The sequence below is a fragment of the Microtus oregoni genome, unplaced genomic scaffold (genome assembly GCF_018167655.1).
Source record: "Microtus oregoni isolate MIOR12 unplaced genomic scaffold, Mior012 000054F_ref0000373, whole genome shotgun sequence".
NCBI lineage: Eukaryota > Metazoa > Chordata > Mammalia > Rodentia > Cricetidae > Microtus > Microtus oregoni.
The window spans coordinates 2,955,283-2,977,359 of NW_024543830.1; the positions used below are offsets into that span (position 1 = coordinate 2,955,283).

The following is a 22,077-nucleotide window of genomic DNA, read 5'->3' on the forward strand; positions in this document are numbered from 1 at the left end:
CATGTGGTGTGCAGGCCTGTGTGTATGTACATTGGTATCTTCTTTGATTGTTCTCTACTTTAAATACTGAGACTCTTTACCCCCTGGGGGACCATAGGCCACCACCCCCGCTGGGTATTATGCAGGCACTAATGATGCAAACTCCATCTTCACACTTGTGCAGCAAATGCTTTATCTGATGAGCCACCTCCTGGCCCTTGAAATTAAGAACTTTTGACTATTACTGATATATTTCAAGTTTCCACATTAGAAAAGCTCAAAAGTTATGCAAATCCCAAAGTATGAAAAATTAGCATCTGAAACTTCTGTTCCAAGCATTTTAGACAAGGGATGTCTTACCTTTATCTTATTGTTTCAATGTATTTTTGTAAACTTATTGGAACTATTGCCAAGTGAATTTGCTACTATGGTGTTATCTAAATTCATCCTGACAGAAAGTATTAAAATCCTTTAGGATCTACAGAACTCTCTTTTGATTTTTTTCACTTGTTTGAGACAGGGATTTTCTATGCACCCCAGGCTGGCCTCAAACTTTGAAGTGATTCAAATGAATCACATCAGCCTCCTGAGTTAGGATTAGAAGAGTATGTGCCATTAGCCCCAGCTAGTAAAACACCACCAGTGCCAGGCCTTGATAGGCACAGAACTTTTTTTTGTTTTTGTTTTTTTATGACAGGGTTCACTGTAGTTTTAGAGCCTGTCCTGGAACTAGCTCTTGTAGACCAGGCTGGTCTTGAACTCAGAGATCTGTCTGCCTCTGTCACCCCAGTGCTGGGATTAAAGGCGTGCGCCACCATTGCCTGGCATGGCACATAACTTTTTTTTTTTTTAATTGAGAAAAGGAAAAAAAAAAGTATCCGCCTCCTCCCAACCTCCCATTTCCCTCCCCCCAAACTCCTCTCCCCCTCCCTCTCCAGTCCAAAGAGCTGTCAGGCACATAACTTTTAAAGGAGGTTTACTAGTTGTTCTATGAGAAAATTCTCAATGCTCTAAGTGACTTAATGAACACATTCAACTATGGAAAACAGCCACAACTACAACCTCTTTTGTCTCTGTCTCAAACTACACGTTACTCAAGTAAATGAAAAAAAAAAATTTCGCCCTTTTGAGATAGGATCTTCATATGTATCCCTTGCTTGCATGGAGTCATTAAGTCTCCACAGTGGTAGGTTTACAGGCATATACTAACACACCCAGATAAACCGCCTATCCCTTTTGACTCAACTAATGAACATTTACTACCAAAACAAAACAAAAATGCAAAAAACAGACAAAAAGACTGAATAAAGCCAAAGATCACAAACGGGAACCAGGAACATGTAACTCACAAGTTGTGCACTGACTTCCACATGAGAGCTGTGGCACTTGTGTGTCTATGTGTACACACACGTGGTGGTCATTGCTAGGAAAACTGTCCAAAGAAATCCCAGATGACGTGGGCAAGTGAGTGAATTAGCGTGCATCTTCCAGTTTCAGTTTCCCAGCCAAGAGACCTTTGGGTCTCCAGCAGACTCTTCACCACTCCGCCCAGGCACAGGAACAGACAAATAGGCTTACTACTTTTCTTGTTTTCTTTTTCTTTTCTTTCCTTTTTATTTTTTTTTTTGGCTTTTCGAGACAGAGTTTCTTTGTATAACAAACAGCCCTAACTATCATGGAACTAGCTCTGTAGACCAGGCTGGCCTCAAACTCATAGATCTGCCTTTGCCTCCCGAGGCTTACGTTTATTAACAAAAATGTAAGTAATGGAATGGCAGTTTGCTAACCATGCTAAAGGAAGCTGCCTATGAAAACAACCAAAATACACAGCAAGGGAAGAGTGTCGGCCTGGTGGTGCACACCTTTAATCCCAGCACTCCGGAGGCAGAGGCAAGAGAATCTCTACAATTACCAGGCCAGCATGGTCTACATAGTGAGCTCCAGGCCAGCAAGGCCTGCCTTTCTTTCTTTCTTTCTTTCTTTCTTTATTTATTTTTATTTTTTAGAGGCGTTTCTTTAAAACAAATAAACTAACAAAACACCAAAATAATAAAAAATAATAAAAACAAAATGACAACAGATGGACAGTTTTGAGTGGCTATGGAATTGCATAACGACAGAAGTCCAACTTGTGATATCCATCAGCGAGGCCAACTGCAGATGGCACTGACTTGGTAACTGACGATCTCACTGTTGCCCAGGAGTCACTAGCTGACTGTACTATTCAGCTTAATTAAATTTAACTGCGATGCTCTGAGCGTCACCAATGCAATTCAGTCTTCAAGTGCACAATAATCACATGTTTAGGTTGGAAAGCACAGCAGAGAACTCATTGACTCTGTGTACTCTGGCTGATGTTGTACTAAATCATAGTCCAAAATATTGGGTAATCACAATCTATTGGATAATATATACATTACCTGGAGGGTTAAGCTGGGCTGGATGTTCAACAAGATTTGTGATTCCAAAATAATCTTCTCTCTTGGGATTTTGTTCTGTACTAAAATTGGAGGAAGAAGAGAAAACAAGATATGTGGGTAGAGATGATATCAAGAGTAGCCTAGAGACACAATGAAAAAAATATCTGTTCTCTGTGTTCTACTGTATTTATTACACACTACCTATACCAGGTTCTTAGGTTACACATTATTTTCAAACCGAGAAAAAGGGGTCTCAAAAAAGTTGGACATGTTCTCCATACTAGCCGTTCCTAATCTCAGTATCAACCCTAATATCCCTGATAGGCAGAATATTTGCCTTTTCTGATTTATTTTTATTTCATGTGCATTGGTATTTTGCCTGCATGTATGTCTGTGTATGTGCGCCAGACTCCTCACACAGATCCCTAGAACTAGAGTTATAAACAAGTGTGAGCTACCATGCAGGTGCTGGGAACTGAATCTGGGTTCTCTGGAAGAGCAGACACTGCTATTAAACTAAAGAGCCATCTCTCCAGTCCCAAGTATATTTTCTTATTAGTAACAATGAGTCACTAAAAAGCAGGCTGACAAAAAAATGTTTGTATATGTACATGTTCATGTTTATGTTGTGTGTGTGTGTACACGAGTGGCTGACACTGAGGACCTTCTTCAGTTGTTCTAAGACTTTTTTTTTTTTTTTGAGGCAATTCCATTCTCACTGAACCTAGACATTCCTTATCTGATTAGACAAGGATCCTCCTATCCCTATCCTCCCAAGTGCTGGGATTACATGCAAGCACTATTATACCACGCCTAGCACACGAGTGTGCACTCTCATGCTAGCTGGCCTGGAACTCGCTCTGTAGATCAGGCTGGCCTTGAACTCACAGAGATCCGCCTGCCTCTGCCTCCCAAGAGCTGGGATCAAAGGGGTGTGCCACCACACTGCCTGGCTTTTAGTTTTTACTTAATGTGTTTTGTGTTCTTCATGCATTTATGTATGTGTACCACTATATGTGCTGGTACCTACAAAAGTCAGAAGAGAAAGTTGAATATTCTAGAGCTGAAATTACAGGAGGTTGTAAACCATCGTGGATGCTGGGAACTGAACCTAGATTCTCTGGGAGAGCAACAAGTGCTCTTAATTTCTGAGTCTCCATACCTGATTTTTTAACTATCGATTTCTGGTCCTGATGCCTGAACAGTAAGTAGTATTTTACCAATGGAGTAAGCTCCCCAGTCTATGCTAATAAGGCTTTATTATCGTTACTTCAATTAGGACTCTTGCCTTAGAGGTAGGGATATAGCTGTGATCGAGCACTTACTTAAACTACGTAAGTTTCTGGCTTCAATTACTAATACTTCAAAAAGAAGTCAACAGTGGTGGCACACACCTTTAATCCTAGCACCCAGGAGACAGAGGCAGGTTCAAGGCTAGCCGTGGCTACATAGTGAGACCCTATCCCAAATCCCTTCACGAAGTGGAGGATGGGGAACCTGCAAAAAGAAAAGGAATAAAGCCAGGCATGGTGGTGCACTTCTTTAATTCCCACACTTGAGAGGCAGAGGCAGCTGAAGCTCTGTGAGTTCAAGGTCAGCATGGTCTATAAAGTGAGTTCCAGGATATCCAGAGCTGTTATACATTCTCACTGAAAAACCAAAATCAAACCAAACAAACAAACAAAAACAAAACCAAACAAACAAAAAAAAAGGAACGAAAAGAAATCAGCTATAAAATAAAACGAGAGGACTAACAAGAGAAGGCTCAGAGGCTAAGAGCATTTCTGTTTCCAGAGGACCTGGCTTCAGTTCCTAGCACTCACACAATGAGTTGTAAACAGCAGTAACTCCAGGTCCAGGACACCTTAAACTTTTCTGGCCTCTACTAGGCAAACATGTGGTGCATATACATACACCTGCAAGCTATTCAGGCAAAACACTCATATACATAGAATAAAGATAAATCTTAAACAACAACAAAAACTGGTTGATTGCGGTGGTACACACCTGAAATCCCAACACTCCTATGAGAAGGCAAGTAGAAGAAAATGGGCTGGCAAAATCTTATGTGTGATACAATGGAAGTAACAAGAGAGAATCTCCTCAACAATGTGGAAGGAAAAACTAACTCCAAAAATTGTCTTCTGACCTCTACACATGTGCAGTGGAATGTGCACACCTGCACACAAATTTAAAAGAAAAAAGTCCATGATCTTTTTCTCCCCCTTCTTTTTCCTTTTTTGAAGTTCTGGGGAACAAACCCAAGTGCCTTCTACATACTAGCCATATGTTCAACCACTATGAATCTTACAAACATGTAAAATATATAGAATACACAGTAAGAAAAAAATGTAAAACTCTTAAAAGAAGTCAAAAGAAAACAGGTCCAGGGTTCATCTCCCAGCCCTGGAAAAATAAATAAGTAGACAGATGATCTACAGACTCACTCTTCTATTATTTGTCTGATTCTGGTACACTAACCATAAATGCTAAAAATAACAAGAAAGTTTGTGAATACATGTCTGTGCAGTTATCTATTTCCTTTGGACTTAAAGTGTTATCTGATGCATATGCACCATCTTTCCAGTATGAACTAACAAACTCACAGGTCAAAGCCATTGGGTATGATGTAGGAGTCCCACCACTCAATTTCAGGGATATCGCCTTCCTTTAGCTCCTTCTTAGGAGCAATAAGGGCAAGCCTAGTAGAAGTGTGAATGCCTGTTTTTCTAGCAGCCTGTGAAATCTCTGCTTGCAGCTTCTCCAACTGAGCCTAAAAGCAAGAAAAAACAAAACAGGAAAGTGAGTTGAAACAATAGAAGGTGATAGAGTCACAAATTTTAAAACACCCCTAGTTAAAATCTTTATACCTAATGCAAGGAATTCACAACTTCTGAAAGGTAAGAAAGGAATTCTGTTTTATTTCTTTACTCATTTATTTACATGTTCACTCTCCCTGTCTCCCTTCACTCCATATGCATTAGTGGAATTCTATGGAAATCTCACTCTGAGAAGACAAAAAGGTCTATTTCGCTGTCTATACGGTCAATTCAACTTTCCTAATTACATGGATTTTCTGTAGTAAATTTTAATGCCAAGCTATCATTCATCAAAAGAGGTCAAGACAATGGTTCTGAATTGTCTTCCTTAACTGACAGTCTATGGGGAAAATTTCTACACAGGCAGAAAGTAGTCAGGAAGAGAAATATGCTAAACATCAAATGTTCTAGGAATACAGACTTAAACCATACACTTATTGCTTTAAACTATGTACCTAATTCCCAAAAATATGGAAGCTAACAGCATCTTAACTTCTGAATTACCTTTGTCCGTAATCGTTGAGCAATCTTTTCAAATTTGCCCTTGTCATGGAATTTAAAAGTGCGTCTTTGGCGCTGGGAAGGGGCAATTGAAACTCGGGGGTCAAAAAAGGTATTAGATTCCATGTCCTCTGATGGCTTTTCTTTCAGCTGCTGCTTGAATTGTTCCCTTTTCACAGCTCGAATATTTGCCTTTAGGGTGGGCATCCGATGTGTCAGCTCGATCTCCTTGCCTGTGGCATCTACAGTGCGACCTTGCTCGTCTAGGATCAGCGGTGTGGGTTTAGTCTGATCTTTTAACTCTACTTTCCTGAAAAGTTCACAAAGAAATAAATCCTATGGGTTATAACATTAAAGCAAGCAAAATCCACCGGAAACAAAGGAAACAGCCTAACAAAGTCAACCGTGTAAAGTACTTTTAGGGAAGGCAGTCCCATTAGTGCTCAATAAAATCTGATTTAAAAACACCAAAGGAGGGGACTGAAGAGATGGCTCAACGGTTCAGAGCACTTGCTGCTCTAGCAGTGGGCCTGAGGTTTTTTTCCAGCATCCTCTTGGGGCTCACAACCATCTGTAACTTGAGTTCTAGGGAATCTAATGCTCTCTTCTGACCCCTCAATGTACCAGGTACCCATGTACTACACAGATACACATGCAGGCAAAACACACACGTAAAATAAGTAGATCTCAAAACAAAACAATACAACAAAAACAAAGTAAATTAGTTCAGTTTTTTAGTTAAAACACAAACCAGGCTAGAGCTGATTTCACTATTAGAGCACTTGCCCAGCACAAGTCCCTGGGCTCCAACCCAGGCACTGAAGGAAAAAGGCCACAAAAAATTTATCTGAGTATCTAAATACAGGGCATAATCAAATGAAATCAATTCTAAAAACCATGCTGAGAAGAATTTGTTATCTAATCTTATTTTATTCCTAAATTCTTTTTAAAATTATTTTTAGATCCTCTGGAACTGGACTTACAGATGGCCGTTAGCCAACCTGTGGGTGCTGGGAACCAAACCCTGGTCCCCTTGAATAGCAGCAAGAACTCTTAACTACTAAGTCACCATCTGCCCGCTCCACTCCTGATATTTATTTAATACACATTGGTGTTTTGCCTGCATGTATGTCTGTGTGAGGGGATCAAATCCACTGGGGTTGGAATTACAGACAATAGTGAGCTGCCAGGTAGATGCTGGGAATTGTACCTGGGTCCTCTGGAAGAGCAGCCAGTGCTTTTGATCACTGAGTCATCTCTCCAGCCCCAGCCCCCTACTTTTTTGTGTGGTAGTAGTGGTGGTGGTACTGTGGATTGAGAACCCAGGGCCTCCTGCATACTAGCCAAATGTTCTACTACAGGGATACACCTCTTTACATCTATCTGCTCCTAAATTCTTGAAGCAGTCTTAGGATGCCAAACCAGTAACAAACGAGACAGGGTCTTGCTATGCAGTACTGGCTGGCCTAGAGCTTTTTATGTTAGACTAGGCTAGATTCCTATTTACCTCACTCTTCTGGCCTCTACCCCCTGAGGAACAGAATTGCAGGTATGTGCCACCACATCTCACCAAGTCTAACATCTGATCTCATTCACTACTGTTCAATGGCTAAAGCTCTTGAGTAATAGGTCCAGAAACCTGACTCTATTCTTACCTCCAATAATAGCTAAAAATATTATTTTTGTTCTACCAATTATAAACACACAACAAACTCTACAATAAAGCCAAAAACAAAACAAATGTAATTGGTATTTAGAACACATTAAAAGTATGAAATGGTAAGAAATTATTAAATGCTCTTTGGGGGAGAAAAAAAATCAGTAAGGTTCAAGTAAATTACCTTTAATTTCCTACTCCTAAAACTTCACAAGTGATAAGCGAGTCTGTGAAAGATACTCACGGTGGAGCTATGCCCATGGCATGGAGATTAGCCAGGCCCACCATGTTGGCATTGCCAATCAGCCCTGGTTTCAAAGCCAGCTGTGCTTGGATTCGTGCTTGCAGCTCAGCTGCTTTCCTTGCCTTCTCGATGGCATCATTCATAAACGTAGCGGCCTGGGAGGGCTGAATAGTGTTGCCAATCGGAAGTCGCTCTGGTTGGGAAGAAGAAGGTGTCTTTGGCTATAAGATAGAGATTAAAAGAAAGCCAAGGGTTTGAGATAGATAGGCATACAGATACATACATACCATAGTAGTTATAGTAGGTGACTGTGGACTGTCTGGACTTCATGTGAATGAATGACAACAAATTCCAGAGTAATGTGGACACAATACCTGAGGTGTAGGGGGGCTAATGAAGCTCAGTTGTTTTTTCCGTTCCTCAATTTGCCGTGTTGCTGCCTCCATCATCTGTTTGATCTGTTCTCCAGAGGGAAAAATTGGAAAAGATTGGTTTCTTCCATAAATGCTCCCAAATGAAAAGCATTCAGTTCTAGAAACCTAAAAGTTCATGTCTCTACACAAATGTGTATGTGCACACAGACACACACACACACACACACACACACACAAAACCTGCATCATAGACTAGAAACTTTAGTAAGCCTTTGCGATCAAGCACTAGAATTTTTCAATCTTCTTTCCCCCACGGTAGGACTGGTGTATTAGATAGTATACATTATGGTGACTGCGACTCCGACAATGAGTTTAGAGCTGTGCCACTTCCTGCTTGTACCACGTGGATAAGGCATGAACATCTTAACCTCCCAAGAATCTAAAAGGAGGAAAGTAGTGCATGCACACTTCTTACCAAATTATTACACTAAAGAGGGGCAGGGTTGGCAAGATGGTTAAGAGCTAAAGCACCAGCTGCTCTTTACAGAAGACCTGTGTTCAGTTCCCAGTACCCACACAGTGGTTCACAACCATCTCTCACTAGTTCTAGGGGTGTGACACTTCTAATTTCCACAGGTTCCTGCATCCACATGGTGCACATATACATACTTAAGCACAGAGACATAAAATAAAATAACTATGTGTTATTTTTTTAAAATTATGCTTTGCCAACCAGGCATGATGGCACAGACCTTTATCTTAGCATCTGGGAGGCAGAGGTAGGTATATCTATCTCTGAGTCTGAGGCCAGTCTGTTCTATACATAGTGAATCACAGGCCAGTCAGGGATAAATAGTAAGACCTTGTCCCAAAATATAATCATGCTATCAACCCCTGAATTTCTACTGTAGGTAACCCTGGGCAATAATGCCGGCCTCTTTAGAGGTGTTTCTATAAGCCCTCTAGCATGTCCTAATGAAGCTCAGAAAGAAGCTCTAAGGATATAGTCAAGCCTACTGCTATCATTTCATTTAATTTTCCCAATGATGATCAAATAGACAATTGGTCAAACAATGACATAACATACTAGGTACTTAATAAATACAATTTCAATAATCCTTAGCTGGACTATTTCTGATTAAACTAAGGACTGCTAAAACATAAAGCAAAAAATGAAACTTTCCCCAATGGTTAATACCAAGTCAAATCAAGACCGCAGTAAATAGGGACCTGAGTGCCTTTTGTTTCAGCTCACAAAATTGCTTTGCTTCTTTTAACTAACCTGGAGCTTTGTCAGCATGCCAGGGCTTTCTGATGGAGGCCCAGGGATCACCTCTGGCTCCTCTTCTACTTCCTCAAAACGGGGTATTCGCCGCTTCTTTACCCCTGATGATTCTTTTGAGATCTCAGAGTCATCGCCAAACACCTCCTAAAGGAACCAAAGATGAAAGAAGAATTGTATCCCTCCCCAGGGGAAAAATGGAAGAACCATCCCGACCCTACCAGCATCCTGTGCTTTTCCCAGGGGAATGACACAATCTTTCAAACTACTTTGGAAGGGTCTTCTAGACTCTCCACCAAGTGGACCATTTCACCCAGCTTCATTATTCTTCTACCCCATTCAAGCAAATTTCATCCCCACATTCTCATAAATGTTCCCATCTCAAGATCTTCACCAATGCTACTGCCTACATTGTTCTCCTCCTCCACACTCTTTCCCGCAAGTCCTGTCTCAAACTCACCTCCTCAGGAAGCTTTCCTCACCATCTCATCCCACTCTGTCAACTGTTCTCTCATTCTCTTGAGCACTTACAGCTTGGTTCATATTAGATAACATTAGATTGCTGACACTGTTTGCCGTGTTAGGTAGTACTTTCTCCCAATTAAAATCTAAGTTCTTCCAGAAAAGAGGCTTGTTCTTTTTAGTATTCCCCAATAACATTTTCTTCTTATCATACAATGGGAACTCAAATATGTCGACTAATTTGCAAAATGAATTTAATAGGACCAAGAGTGGCCAACTGGCAGGGACAATGGGAAAAAGCAAATGTACACACCGGTGGTAGGCTTTGGGTGACATCCCCTCTTCACTAGGAGGGCTCGTGTTTTGCAAGGACATATCCTCAGCCAGGGGCGAGCGCTTCCTGGAACTCCTACAGTTCAAGAAAAAGGACTCTCCCATAATATATTGTGTGGAGTGGGGACTTGAATGGACCAAAAATGGGACCCATATTCCATGCTATCTAGATATCTCCCTCAAGAAACCATTTCTACTCTCCCACCCAATGTAGTCAATTCATTCAGAGTGTGAGCTTGGCACTTACAGTAGCATGTACTATCATAACATAATCTCCACTGTGATCTGTACAGCATGTGTACATCCCTCTTAAGTTTAACCAGAGTCTGAAATTCTATAATCATTTATACAAAACTGCTACTCAGATTTCATAATCTGTAGCTGATTTATTGCAACTCCTCACTTCTACATTGCAGACTGATTTAAGGAGAGACTATGTTTGATTTCTCTGATTATCCTATAATGCTATAAAAACAAAAAGGAAAGGAATTTCTATATTTCTTGGTCCTGTAACATGGCCCAGACCGCAGGCAGACACTGCTCATCTTTTTGTGTCTCAGAGCAAGAACTGATATCCAAGGCACCAAATGCACCTTCACGTGACTATCATGGCATGTGCTTAGAATCTTGGCACTTGGGAGGCTGGGCCAGAATCTCTGAGTTTGAGGTCGGTCTAGCCTTGGGGGCAAGATCTTGTCTCAAAAATCCAAAACAAGGGCTGGAGAGATGATTCAGAGGTTAAAAGTGAGTTTGTTCTTCCAGGGACTAGTTTGGTTCCTAGCACCTACATAGTGGCTCACAACCACCTGTAACTCAAGCCCCAAGGGATTTGACACCCTCTTCTGACATTTATGGGCACCTGTGTGCATACACATACATAAAAATTTTTAAATGAATCTTTAAAAAAATCCATAAACAAAAGAAAACATTAAATATAAAGACAAGTGGATCATGGTGATACACCCCTGTAACCCTAGCACTCGGAGCATCACAGCTCCAGGGACAGGCTAATCTAGCTATACAGTAAGACAAAAACCCAAGAGAGGCAAAGGGAAATCAGACAGAAATTGGCTTCATTAGGGAACTGAGATAAGAGATCAGCTACTTGACAGTGCTCATATGTAAAAGGGCCATAACTACAAAGCAACCACAGTATAAGCACTACGTAGAAAAGGGAGGAGTATTTCTAACTCTTACACATCCTACTCATGGAGCCAGTGACCCTCAATAGGGTACACACAAATGTGGGCTATATGGTAGTTGGTTTCAGGCCTTTTATCTACAAGCACATTAAACAGAAATCTCTTTATTGAGCAAGAATGAGGTTTACAGTCAGGGAGCAATGGAGACATGATGAAGCAACTCTCTACATTTTAAGGAGTCCAAGATTCTTGGAGCAATCAATTTATAGGACGTAGTAAAGAGGTAACGGTGAAAATAAAACGATGTATAAAAAAGGACAAAGCTATCAATTACTTCTTGGGACTATTTTAAATGAACTTTGCTCATAATCGAAAGATGGTGATAATACAAACCCTACCCCTCTACTTTACTGTCTGATGATCCCTCTTGAACTCTGGGGGCTTTATTTTGTTGTTGTTGTGTTTACTCTTTTTTTGTTGCAATACAGGACTGAGCCCAGGGCCTCATGCATGCCAGGCAAGCACTCTATTCCTGAGCTATAACCCTAGCCCCAACAATAGGCATTCTAATAGTAGATGTTAAAGTGTAAACAGGTAAGCTGAGCACGTTTCTTATTCCAAACACTCCTGGGCTTATTAGATAGTGACTGCAACCTACCTTTAACTCTCGTTTTCTGCTTCTGTCGCTGCTAGACTTGGAATGTCTGGAGCTTCGGCCTTCCTCCACAGCCTCAAACAGCTTATCCACAAATCGGAGAGTAGAATCATCAAGAAAAGGTTTCAGGTGATCTGACAGGAAAAACGAGGCCATAGTTTGAAAAGGTAAAAGTATACAGCCCAATACCAAACATGTAATAAACAGCAGACAAGTAGAGGAGAAAGAATGCTTTCAGTTTTTATTTCTTTAAGGTAATTTTATATTTTGACTGCACGTGTCACTACATGCTGCATCCCCAAGGAGGCCAGAAGACGGCACCGACTCCCTAGGAACTGGAGTTAGACAGTGTTAGCTGACATGTGGGTGCTGGGAACTGAACCTGGGTCTGACACAAGAGCAGCCAGCGCTTTTAACTGCCAAGCCATCTCTCCAGCTCAGGAAAAAAAAACATTTTAAAAACTTCTTTGAGGGCTGGAGAGATGGCTCAGTGGTTAAGGGCATTGCCTGCTCTTCCAAAGGTCCTGAGTTCAATTCCAGGCAACCACATGGTGGCTCACAACCATCTGTAAAGAGGTCTGGCGCCCTCTTCTGGCCTTCAGGCATACAGACAGAATATGTATACATAATAAATAAATAAATATTTAAAAAAAAAAAAACTTCTTTGAGCTGGGCGGTGGTAGCGCACGCCTTTAATCCCAGCACTCAGGAGGCAGAGACAGGCGGATCTCTGTGAGTTCGATGCCAGCCTGGTCTACAAGAGCTAGTTCCAGGACAGGAACCAAAAGCTACGGAGAAACCCTGTCTCGAAAAATCAGAAAACAAACAAACAAACAACAACAAAAAAAACTTCTTTGTAGGAAACTAGAAAAATGGCTAAGAGCACATACTGCTCTTGTAGAGGACCCAAGTTTGGTACCCAGAATTCACAATGAGCTGCTGATAACTGCCTATGACCTAACCCCTCTGAGGGCATCTTCCCTCACATACCCATACCCACACACACAATTTATGCACATGTGCACGCGTGCGCGCACACACACACACACACACACACTTAAAACCATAAACAACAGGGGCTCAACAGGTGGCTTATCAGTTAAGAGCACTGGCTGCTTTTCCAGAGGACCTAGGTTTGATTCCCAGCACCCAAATAAAGGCTCACAACTGTCTGTTTAAACTCCAGTTTTAGGAGATCTGACTCTTTCTAGCTACCTTCATACTTCTGGGGTATATACAAAAATGTAAACAAATGTAAACACATAAAAAATAAAATAAGAAATAAGAATAGCTTCAGGCATGAGAACATTGTAATCCCAGTACTCAGAAGACTAAGGGCTAAATAGTGAAATCTTGTCTTCATAGTAACTTAAGCAAACAACTTTCTTTTCAGAATTCCCAATTTCTGCTATACTTAATGACCCTTTTATATGAGATAAAGGTTCTAATTTTTTTGAAGCAGAAAGTATAGCCAGAGAAATCTGCTTAAATTGAGCATCAAAGTTTCAGATGAGGGTTGGGAATGTAGCTCTGTGAAGGAGTACTTTGCTTGGCAGACACAGGGCTTGGGTCCAACTCTCAGCACCCAATAAACGGTTTAAGACAATTATCATCTTAAACTTCCTACACAACAAATCATGGAAGACTACCACCGAACCCACCACCCTGTACCTTTTCCTGTCTCTTACTAGACTTCCACACTCTGAGGTGTCAATCAGATCAGGCTCTTTGACTGCAGAGTATTTCCTAAGCAGACTTGACCTAGGTGACTTGGTATGGTGGCCAAAGACTGTGATTCATAATGTTCCATAAATAATAAAGAGAGAGAGAAAGATTGGTTGTTTAAGCTCTTCCCATTGTAAAAGAAGGGAAAATAAGGAGAGAGGGGTGGCTGAGGTGGTGGAGTGCTTGCCTAGATCTGGTTTCTTCCATCTCCAGTGCTGCATAAGTCAGGTACAGTGCATGCATAATCCCAGAACTCAGGATATAGAGCAGTGCTTCTCAACCCTCCTAATGCTGCAACCCTTTAATACACGTCCCTCATGTTGTAGTGGCCGCACCATAAAATTATTTCATTGCTACTTCACAACTGTAATTTGTGATATTTGATATGTGACTCTTGCAGGGTCAAAACCCGCAGGTTGAGAACTGCTGATGTAGAGGACTGAGTACCATAAGTCTCAGGACATCCTCAGCTACAACATAATGAGTTAGAAGCCAGGCTGGGCTCCATGAGACCTTGTCTTTTTAAAAAAAAAAAAAAGTGGGTGGGGGGAAGAGAATAGTATACACCTTTTTAATCCCAGCACTCAAGAGGCAAGGCAGGTGGATCTCTCTGAGTTCAAGGCCAGCCTGGTCTATATAGCAAGTTCCAGACCAGACAAGTTTCACAAAAGACCTTGTTTCCCAAAACAAACTAAAATAAAGGGGGTAGGATGGAGAAAGGCTCACTATTCTGACCTTTTCTTTGATTTGTTGCTAATAGAGACAGTCTGGGGAAGTTCAAATCAATGTTTGGGACGAAGTTACGCCTGGAGTCAGAAGAATCAGAATGGTACATACCTGCTGCCTTCTTCTTGTCCATGCCCTTCCCCACACAGTTCAGTGCAGCGGTGACCACCGTGGGCTCCGAGAAGCCCAGCACTCTCTTCACCGTCTTCTCTATCCATGGTTTCAGCTCATCTAGCTCCCGCTTAGACAGCGCCATTTTGGGGGAAAGGAGATGAGATACTATACCTAAAACAAACCAAGCAAGAGTCAGAGAAGTCAGGATAACAGTAGACTAGGAAGAGTGCTCCCCTTCCTCCTCCCCACTCCTAGGCATGTACCTCCACTTCATATGAGCGGGAATACTCGCCTCAAAGGAAGGAAGTGTCCCACTAGCTGGTTTGGTTTTTGAGACAGGAGCTCACTGTGTAGCTCAAGCAGAACTTAACATTGGCAATCCTCCTACCTCCTCTTGCCCAGTCAGGGGTTCTGGGAGTACACCACCATGCCCCAATCACTAGATGTTTTAATTCTAATTCAGTATCAGTCATCAATGCTATCTGAAAAATAAACAAACTGGGAATAACCTGTCTGAGGAATGAGTGCTAACTTCTGACCCTGTCATGCAAAGGATGGACAGACAGAACATTAAAGAGTCAATCAAGAAGACAACTTTACTATCCCTTCTACTTCTGAAGGCGCTCTCTAACCCAGCTCTGACCTAAAATGAGGATTTATGGCAGTCAGTCCTCCTGTGGTAAAGTCTCATAATGCAATCCTTAAGAGCACAGTTACATTTCTCTGTAGTTAACTATTCACAGCGGTGAACATGCTATACACCAGTAATCCAACACACACTCTATAGGACTTGTCAGCTGACTTACGCAAATAAACCTAAGCTTAGAAAAAGGCTATTCATGTTTTCAATTCTCTCCTTCTCACTTCTGTTATTAGCTCCAAACTCTCCACAACAAACTTCTATTATGTAAAGCAAGTTTTATAAAACTTCAACAGTACTCATGCTTACATATGTACATCTTAAATCTCAAGCATCCTCACAAGCATAGTGAAAACCTCACTTCTGACTTTGTCCCAAATAGCTGGATAGCAATCAATGAACTGCTCTGATCCCAACTTCCCAGATGACCTCCCCAAGCACTGCCATGTATCATGGTATAATTTGGGAATTACTCTTCCAAAAAAAATGTTTTTTAATGTGGACCCCAGGCTGGCCTCGAACTCGTAATCCTCCTGCCTCCACCTCCTTCAGCAAATCCTACTGGTGTGTGCCACAACAAACGGCTCAAAATGTTTTAAGACATCTAGATCATACAAGCCTGTAAAGGCAGGAAAATCAGGAGTTCAGGTCTAGCCTTGACTACAGAGCTCAAAGTCACCCTTGGCTACATGGACCTTGTCTTAAAACACAAAGATGCACCCTGGGCAGTGGTGGCACACGCCTTTAATCCCAGCACTGGGGAGGCAGAGGCAGGTGGATCTCTGTGAGTTCAGGGCTAGTCTGATCTACAAGAGAGAGTTCCAGGACAGGCTTCAAAGCTACAGAGAAACCTTGTCTCGAAAAACCAAAAAAGCAGAAAGATGCAATCTAATTAGCTCCTACAGTCTTGACAGATTCCCTTCTCATAGGATCTGCCACCAAGCAGTAGTAACTCTGACATGTCTGAATGAAGCTGGAAGGCTGTGCCTCAGTGACAAGTTGTATGAACTAACCCTGGGGAGCGGTTTTGTGCCATCATGAGATAGCAGTATACTTACAGTCTATCAAAAAGAAAGCAAACACAAGCACTAACAAGAGTGAAGCCAAGAGCTCACTGAACAGACTGTAAATACACTAAGCCGTTGGGCAAATAAGTTCATTCGCCAGAGCCTCAGTTTACTCATCTTAGAAAATGGGAACATTTGACACCGCACTCCATTCAATAACTATCAAGCAGAACACTTACTGCATGTTCAGACACACAGAGCAGTGACCAAGATAGTCAAGGACCCTCATGTTACTGGGGCTCACAACCCACTACAATCCTGTAATAGGCTAGAACGTGCAAGCAATTTCAAAATCCAAAGTACTAGGAAAAGCACATTAGCAGATTGGATGTGAGCCCAAGCACGATACCAACAAACGGATGTCTTCAAATTCGACCCGATTCTTCCTAAATGTGCAAACGAGACAGTCAACGGGTAACAAACTTTCAGCTACCAGAGTTGCCACTAACCAAATGTTCACCCCTAACAGCGAGGAGGCGGCAGCATCGGTGTGGGGACCGGAGGGAGCAGATGAAGGCGGAATTTCTCTTATGAATGAGCAGGAGCAGAAAATGCCAGCTTCCAAGGAATCCCTAGCTCTTCTTCGCTGCAAGACCCTGGTCCCCGGTACCCCCATCTTCAGTCTTTCCAGCCGGCGCCCGCCCCACGAGTCCCACCTAACTCCTCACCTCGGAGCAGGTCTGCCCACCCTGCTCCTTCCCGCCCCCGCCCTGTTCCTCCAGCAAGCCCATTCTGACTCGTTCCCCCAAAGAACCGGGCGCTCCTCTTCCCCGCTTCCCGCCGAGGACTCCCGCCCGGTCCTCCCGCCGGACTCAGCCCTGCCCGGCCGCTCGGACCGAAGGCTACCCTCTCGGGGCGCGGGGCCACTACTCACCTCACAAACTTCAGCCCCTGAGACGGAGCCCGAACGTTACACCGGAACCGGAAACCTCCCGGTCGCCCTACGGCCCGCCGTCGCTACCGCCACAGCCGCCGCCACGCTGCGGTCCCCACAGCACGTGACCAGAGAAGGCGGGGCCGCGGCCGCGCAGCCGCGGTAGCCTGGGGCTGGCGGCGAGGCGCACGCGCAGCGGGGTCCTAGAGGTTAAGCGGCTGACTGCCCGCGGAGCGAGTCCCACATTAGCCCAGTCATTCTTGCCTGGAGCAGAAACGGGTTGGCAGCGGTGTCCCTCGCGTCAAGGGTTAGTGCGCTAAGATTACTGCTAGAACTAAAGGCGGGGAGTTCGTGCTCAAAATGGCCTTTCTTATTAAAAAAAATGTTATAATCACTAACATTAGCCATCCCTCCTTAACTTTTTCTTCCTAATCTAACAGCGGTGCCAGAGACCACGCAACAGAAAAGAATACACACTCAGAGCAGAGCTATCCCCTGGCTTTCCATTCTCCAGTGAAACACTGACAAGACCTGTCTCACTTTCCAACCTGTGGGATCACACTTAGTGTTCCCATTGCTTACTCAGAATCTGCACCATTTCCTGGCATGGCGCTTTCCGCCTGGCGTTACTCTTTTTTTTTTTTTTAATATTTACTTATTTATTTATTATGTATACAATATTCTTTCTGCATTATGCCTGAAGGCCAGAAGAGGGCACCAGACCGCATTACAGATGGTTGTGAACCACCACATGGTTGCTGGGAATTGAACTCAGGACCTTTGGAAGAGCAGGCAATGCTCTTAACCTCTGAGCCATCTCTCCAGCCCTGGCGTTACTCTTTACTCAGAATTCTACAAGATTTGCACACTACTCTCCTGGGCGTTTCTGTTCATATTGGCCCCAGGGAAACCTTTCTGACACTCTTGATTGCTAGTTCCCTTTTCTTACTGTACGTGTAGCATCATCTATCATATTCATACAAGTTTACTTCAGCTTAGTACCTACCCTCTGACTCCGTAGTTCACTGATATATCTTAAATACATAACACTCGCACAATTAAGTACTTAATAAAAACTTGTCTACCATGGCATGTCCCCCACTACACCCCCAAAAATGCAATATGAAAACAATTTTTTTAAAGAATGGAAGTTCCTCTGGGAAAGATGGGAGGAGTGGATATCAGATAAAAAATGCAGTCAGGTGAATTACTTCTGGTCTACAGCACGTGCCACCATGCCCAGCTTCAAGTTCAGTTTTATTCCTATGAATACCCAGTTTTCCAAATACTATTATTTGTCTTGTTTTGAGATGGTCTCCTGTCACCCAGGCTGACTCCAAACTCCACCTCCAGTGGAGGATGACCTTGAACTCCTTATGTTCTTACCTCCATTTCTTTTCTCGTTGTTTGTTTGTTTCTTTCTTTGAAACAGGGTTTCTCTGTGTCGCCCTGACTGTCCTGGAACACACTATGTAGATCAGGCTGGCCTCAAACTCAGATCTATTTGCCTTTGCCTCCTAAGTGCTGGAACTAAAAGTGTATACCACCACCACCTGGGCCATCTTCATTTCTTAAAAACTGAGATTACAGGCCTGAACCACCAAACCCAGCTCTCAGGCTGTCCTTTCCCCCTTGGAATAGCTTTGGTAGCCTTGTCAAAAATCAGATGAGGGCAGAGAGGGACAGAAAGAGGTGGGTTTTTTTTTTGCATACACACATGCACATATGTTCAAGCACGCACATAAATAAAAATAAAATTTTAAAAATATCAGCTGAGGGCCAGCTCTGTGAGCAGCGGTATCTGATAATGGCCTGACTTTCATTCCAGGATCCCAGGAGGCAGGAGAAAACAGACTCCTAGGAGTTGTCTTCACACCGCCACATGCACACATACACAGATTTTATTTTTCTTTCTTTTTTAATATTTATTTATTATTATACAATGTTCTGTCTGTGTGTATGCCTGCAGGCCAGAAGAGGGCACCAGACCTCTTTACAGATGGTTGTGAGCCACCATGTGGTTGCTGGGAATTGAACTCAGGACCTTTGGAAGAGCAGGCAATGCTCTTAACCGCTGAGCCATCTCTCCAGGCCCCCATACACAGATTTTAAAGGAAACATTTAAGTCAGCAAACCAGAACTTGGGGTGCAGCTCAGTGGTCATTACACTTGTCTAGCTTGGCTCAGACCCTGGGTGTGATGCCCACACTACAATGATATCAACAATCTGACCGTGTATGAGCTTATTCTGTACTCCGTTCGACTCATCCACACCTGTTCCTTATACCAGGCCCCAGGCTAATGTGTGTTAATACATTATTTAACCCGCCTGGTACCCTATTGAAGAAGGGATTCCTGTTTCCCCCTTCTCCATTTAAGGGCTGTTTTCTCCAGACTGGTGAGTTCCTGGGTGTAAGTGGTCCTCGTTCTTCAGTTTGAGTAGTTGGGACTATCTGTGTGTGTCACGGCGCCTGACTCCTTTTGTCGTTTCCTAACGGAGGAAACGATTCATAAAAATTATATGGAGGCATCACAGCCCGTAACTGAGAGACAAATATTTATTTTAAACTCACCTGATTAAATACAGAAGATAAAATCAGTTCTACTAAAAACATTCCCCATAGAAAATTGAACCCAGTTTGTTAAAAAGCATTGAAAGAAGGCAGGGCGTGTTGGCTCAGGCTTTTAATCCCAGGCCCTGAGTGGCAGAGGCAGTCAGATCTCTGTGAGGTGAAGACCACACAGTGAGACCTTGTTTCAAAACACTGCAAGAAATTTACAAATAACTGAAAAATTGGAATACATTAATCAGAACACATTTTGGCCGGAAAATCCACTTTATTCTTGAGAAATTTCCAGCACTGTTACCAAGCACTTTTTTTTTTCTTTTTTTGGTTTTTCGAGACAGGGTTTCTCTGTTGCTTTGGAGCCTATCCTGGAACTAGCTCTGTAGAGCAGGCTGGTCTCGAACTCACAGAGATCCGCCTGCCTCTGCCTCCCGAGTGCTGGGATTAAAGGCGTGCGCCACCATTGCCCAGCCCCAAGTACTTTTTTTTTTTAACTTAAATTAACCCATTTATTTAGTTGGCTGTTGAATAGGCTTGGGTCTCAAATGGTAGCACTTCTGCTGGGCTTTCAGTTCCTTCAGTCTTCTGATGGCAGGCTTCACTGTGACGGCAGAGTGTTGAGGTCCAGGCCCCGCCAGCCACTGTTTTCATGCAGGAACCACAGCGCCAGATGCCGACAGTTGTCTCTTCATTTTGGTCTTGCCACAGAAGGAGCACGTGTAGTTGGAGTGCTGGCTGATTTCAATTTTCTTCACCATTTTCTGGAGGGAGGCACCATAGTGGGTCCCATATTTCCCGACAATCCCGACCTTCTGGATGCGTTTAGCTAGGTCACCGGAACCTCCCAAGGACTTTTTTTTTGTCTGATTCTTGTGAAAACTAAGATTGGAAGCTAGCCAAGAACAGGTGTATTGTCTGAAAACTGCACACTGCAGGCAGCAGCCTCACACTTGAGAACTTGCGCTCGGTGGTCTCCAACTTTACTCACGTGCAGTGAACAACGGGCACAGATGCTGAGCTGAGGCCGAAGTGAGAAGGACCTCACCCACATAGTAAGCGGCTACTTTGGGTTGGGCCGGGTAGGGAGTAGTCTATACAGCTAACCCGTGCCGATCAGCGTTCCCGAATGAAGTTGCTCTATCAACAGCCTGTGTTTTGTGATGTGCTGGAACTAGGAGCTGTAGATGGCAGGCTGTGTGAGCTGTGCGGTGTGATCCTGCTCCCCCCACCATGTCACTCAAACGACAGGTTTCCTTCTGTTCTGTCATGTTACCCTGGCAGGGAAAGTGTGTTTAAGTTTGTATTTTTCAAATGATTGCACCTAGCTTTTAGCTGGGCACGGTGCCCCGTGCCTGTACTAAGGGCTGGGATCTACTACACAGGAGACTGAGGTCGGCATATTACTTGAGCCCAGGAGTCTAGGCCAGCCTGAACAATACAGCAAGAACCTCCCTCTTTAAAGTAAGTCAACAAACTTTCCTTTAAATTTTATTTATATGCATTGGTGTTTTGACTGCATGAGTGTATAGGGTCCCCTGGAACTGGACTTACAGATAGGTGTGGGCTGTTATATGGGTTCTGGGAATTGAACCTGGGTTCTCTGGAAGAGCAGCTCATGCTCTAATTGCTGAACCAACTCTCCGGCCCCTAATAAACTTTTATATCGCGGAGGGGGTAGGAACTCCAAAAACACCTCATGCTACTAGAAAATTCTAATTCCCATCTTTCTAGGAAATCACTGCATTTTCTGATGAGTTTACCACCAAGAAGATAACTTGTAATTTTAGTTCATGTTGGGGTTGGTAGGATCACCACCAATTCTGGCAACCTGCATTTGATCCTCAGGACCCATAAGGTGGAAGGAGAGAACCAAGTCCTGAACTCTGTCCTTCCGACTGTATGCTGTACCATGATCACACAGAGTAAATAAATAAATGTCATTTTTAAGTTAATTTTGGGGCAGGCGGTGGTGATATATGCCTTCAGTCTCAGCACTTACAGAAGCAGGCAGATTTCCAGGTTCCAGGCCAGTATGTTCTACAAAGTATGTTCCAGGGACAGCCAAGGCTGTACAGTGAGGCCCTGTCTCAATTTTTTTTTTTAAGTTTTTGTTTGCAAACATGGAATTAGATGCAGGAAGATTAGGTATGTAAAACCAATCTCAATTACATATTGGGATTGAGGTCAGTCTGGGCTACAAGGGATATTGAAACCCAACACCCCACTAACGTAGTTAAATTCTCATTCATTTGAATGGCTCAAGGACCTACATTTTAAAAACTACACTAAAATTAAGAGCAGAAATTTATAAAACTCTTAGAAGACAGCAGAGTTAATCTTCATTACACTGGACTTGGCAATGAATTCTTGGCTATGACATCAAAGGCAACGAAGCAAACTGTACTTCATGGATATGGAAAACTGTGCATTTGCCTGGGCATGGTAGCAGATGCCAGTAATCCCTGTCCTTGGGAGGCTGGGACAGGAGGATGGCAA

At 43.0% G+C, this 22,077-nt stretch overlaps 1 protein-coding gene across 4 annotated transcripts in view; it reads right to left on the reverse strand.

Moving 5' to 3' along the window:
- LOC121437914 (U4/U6 small nuclear ribonucleoprotein Prp3) overlaps positions 1-17,131 on the reverse strand; it is a 28,591-nt gene extending 11,460 nt beyond the window's left edge. For 3 of the 4 annotated variants that reach the window (XM_041638036.1, XM_041638035.1, XM_041638038.1), the window contains exons 1-9: positions 17,015-17,131; positions 14,431-14,604; positions 11,872-12,002; positions 9,277-9,423; positions 7,995-8,078; positions 7,621-7,841; positions 5,723-6,029; positions 5,006-5,172; positions 2,400-2,479 (exon numbers count right to left, since the gene is read on the reverse strand). In XM_041638036.1, coding sequence (XP_041493970.1) covers positions 2,400-2,479; positions 5,006-5,172; positions 5,723-6,029; positions 7,621-7,841; positions 7,995-8,078; positions 9,277-9,423; positions 11,872-12,002; positions 14,431-14,575 — 1,282 coding nt within the window. In that variant the 5' untranslated portion in view covers positions 14,576-14,604; positions 17,015-17,131. Of the gene's footprint in view, positions 1-2,399; positions 2,480-5,005; positions 5,173-5,722; positions 6,030-7,620; positions 7,842-7,994; positions 8,079-9,276; positions 9,424-10,051; positions 10,148-11,871; positions 12,003-14,430; positions 14,605-17,014 lie in introns of those variants that run through there. The other variant, XM_041638037.1, reaches the window with a different exon arrangement.
- Positions 17,132-22,077: the final 4,946 nt, after the last annotated feature.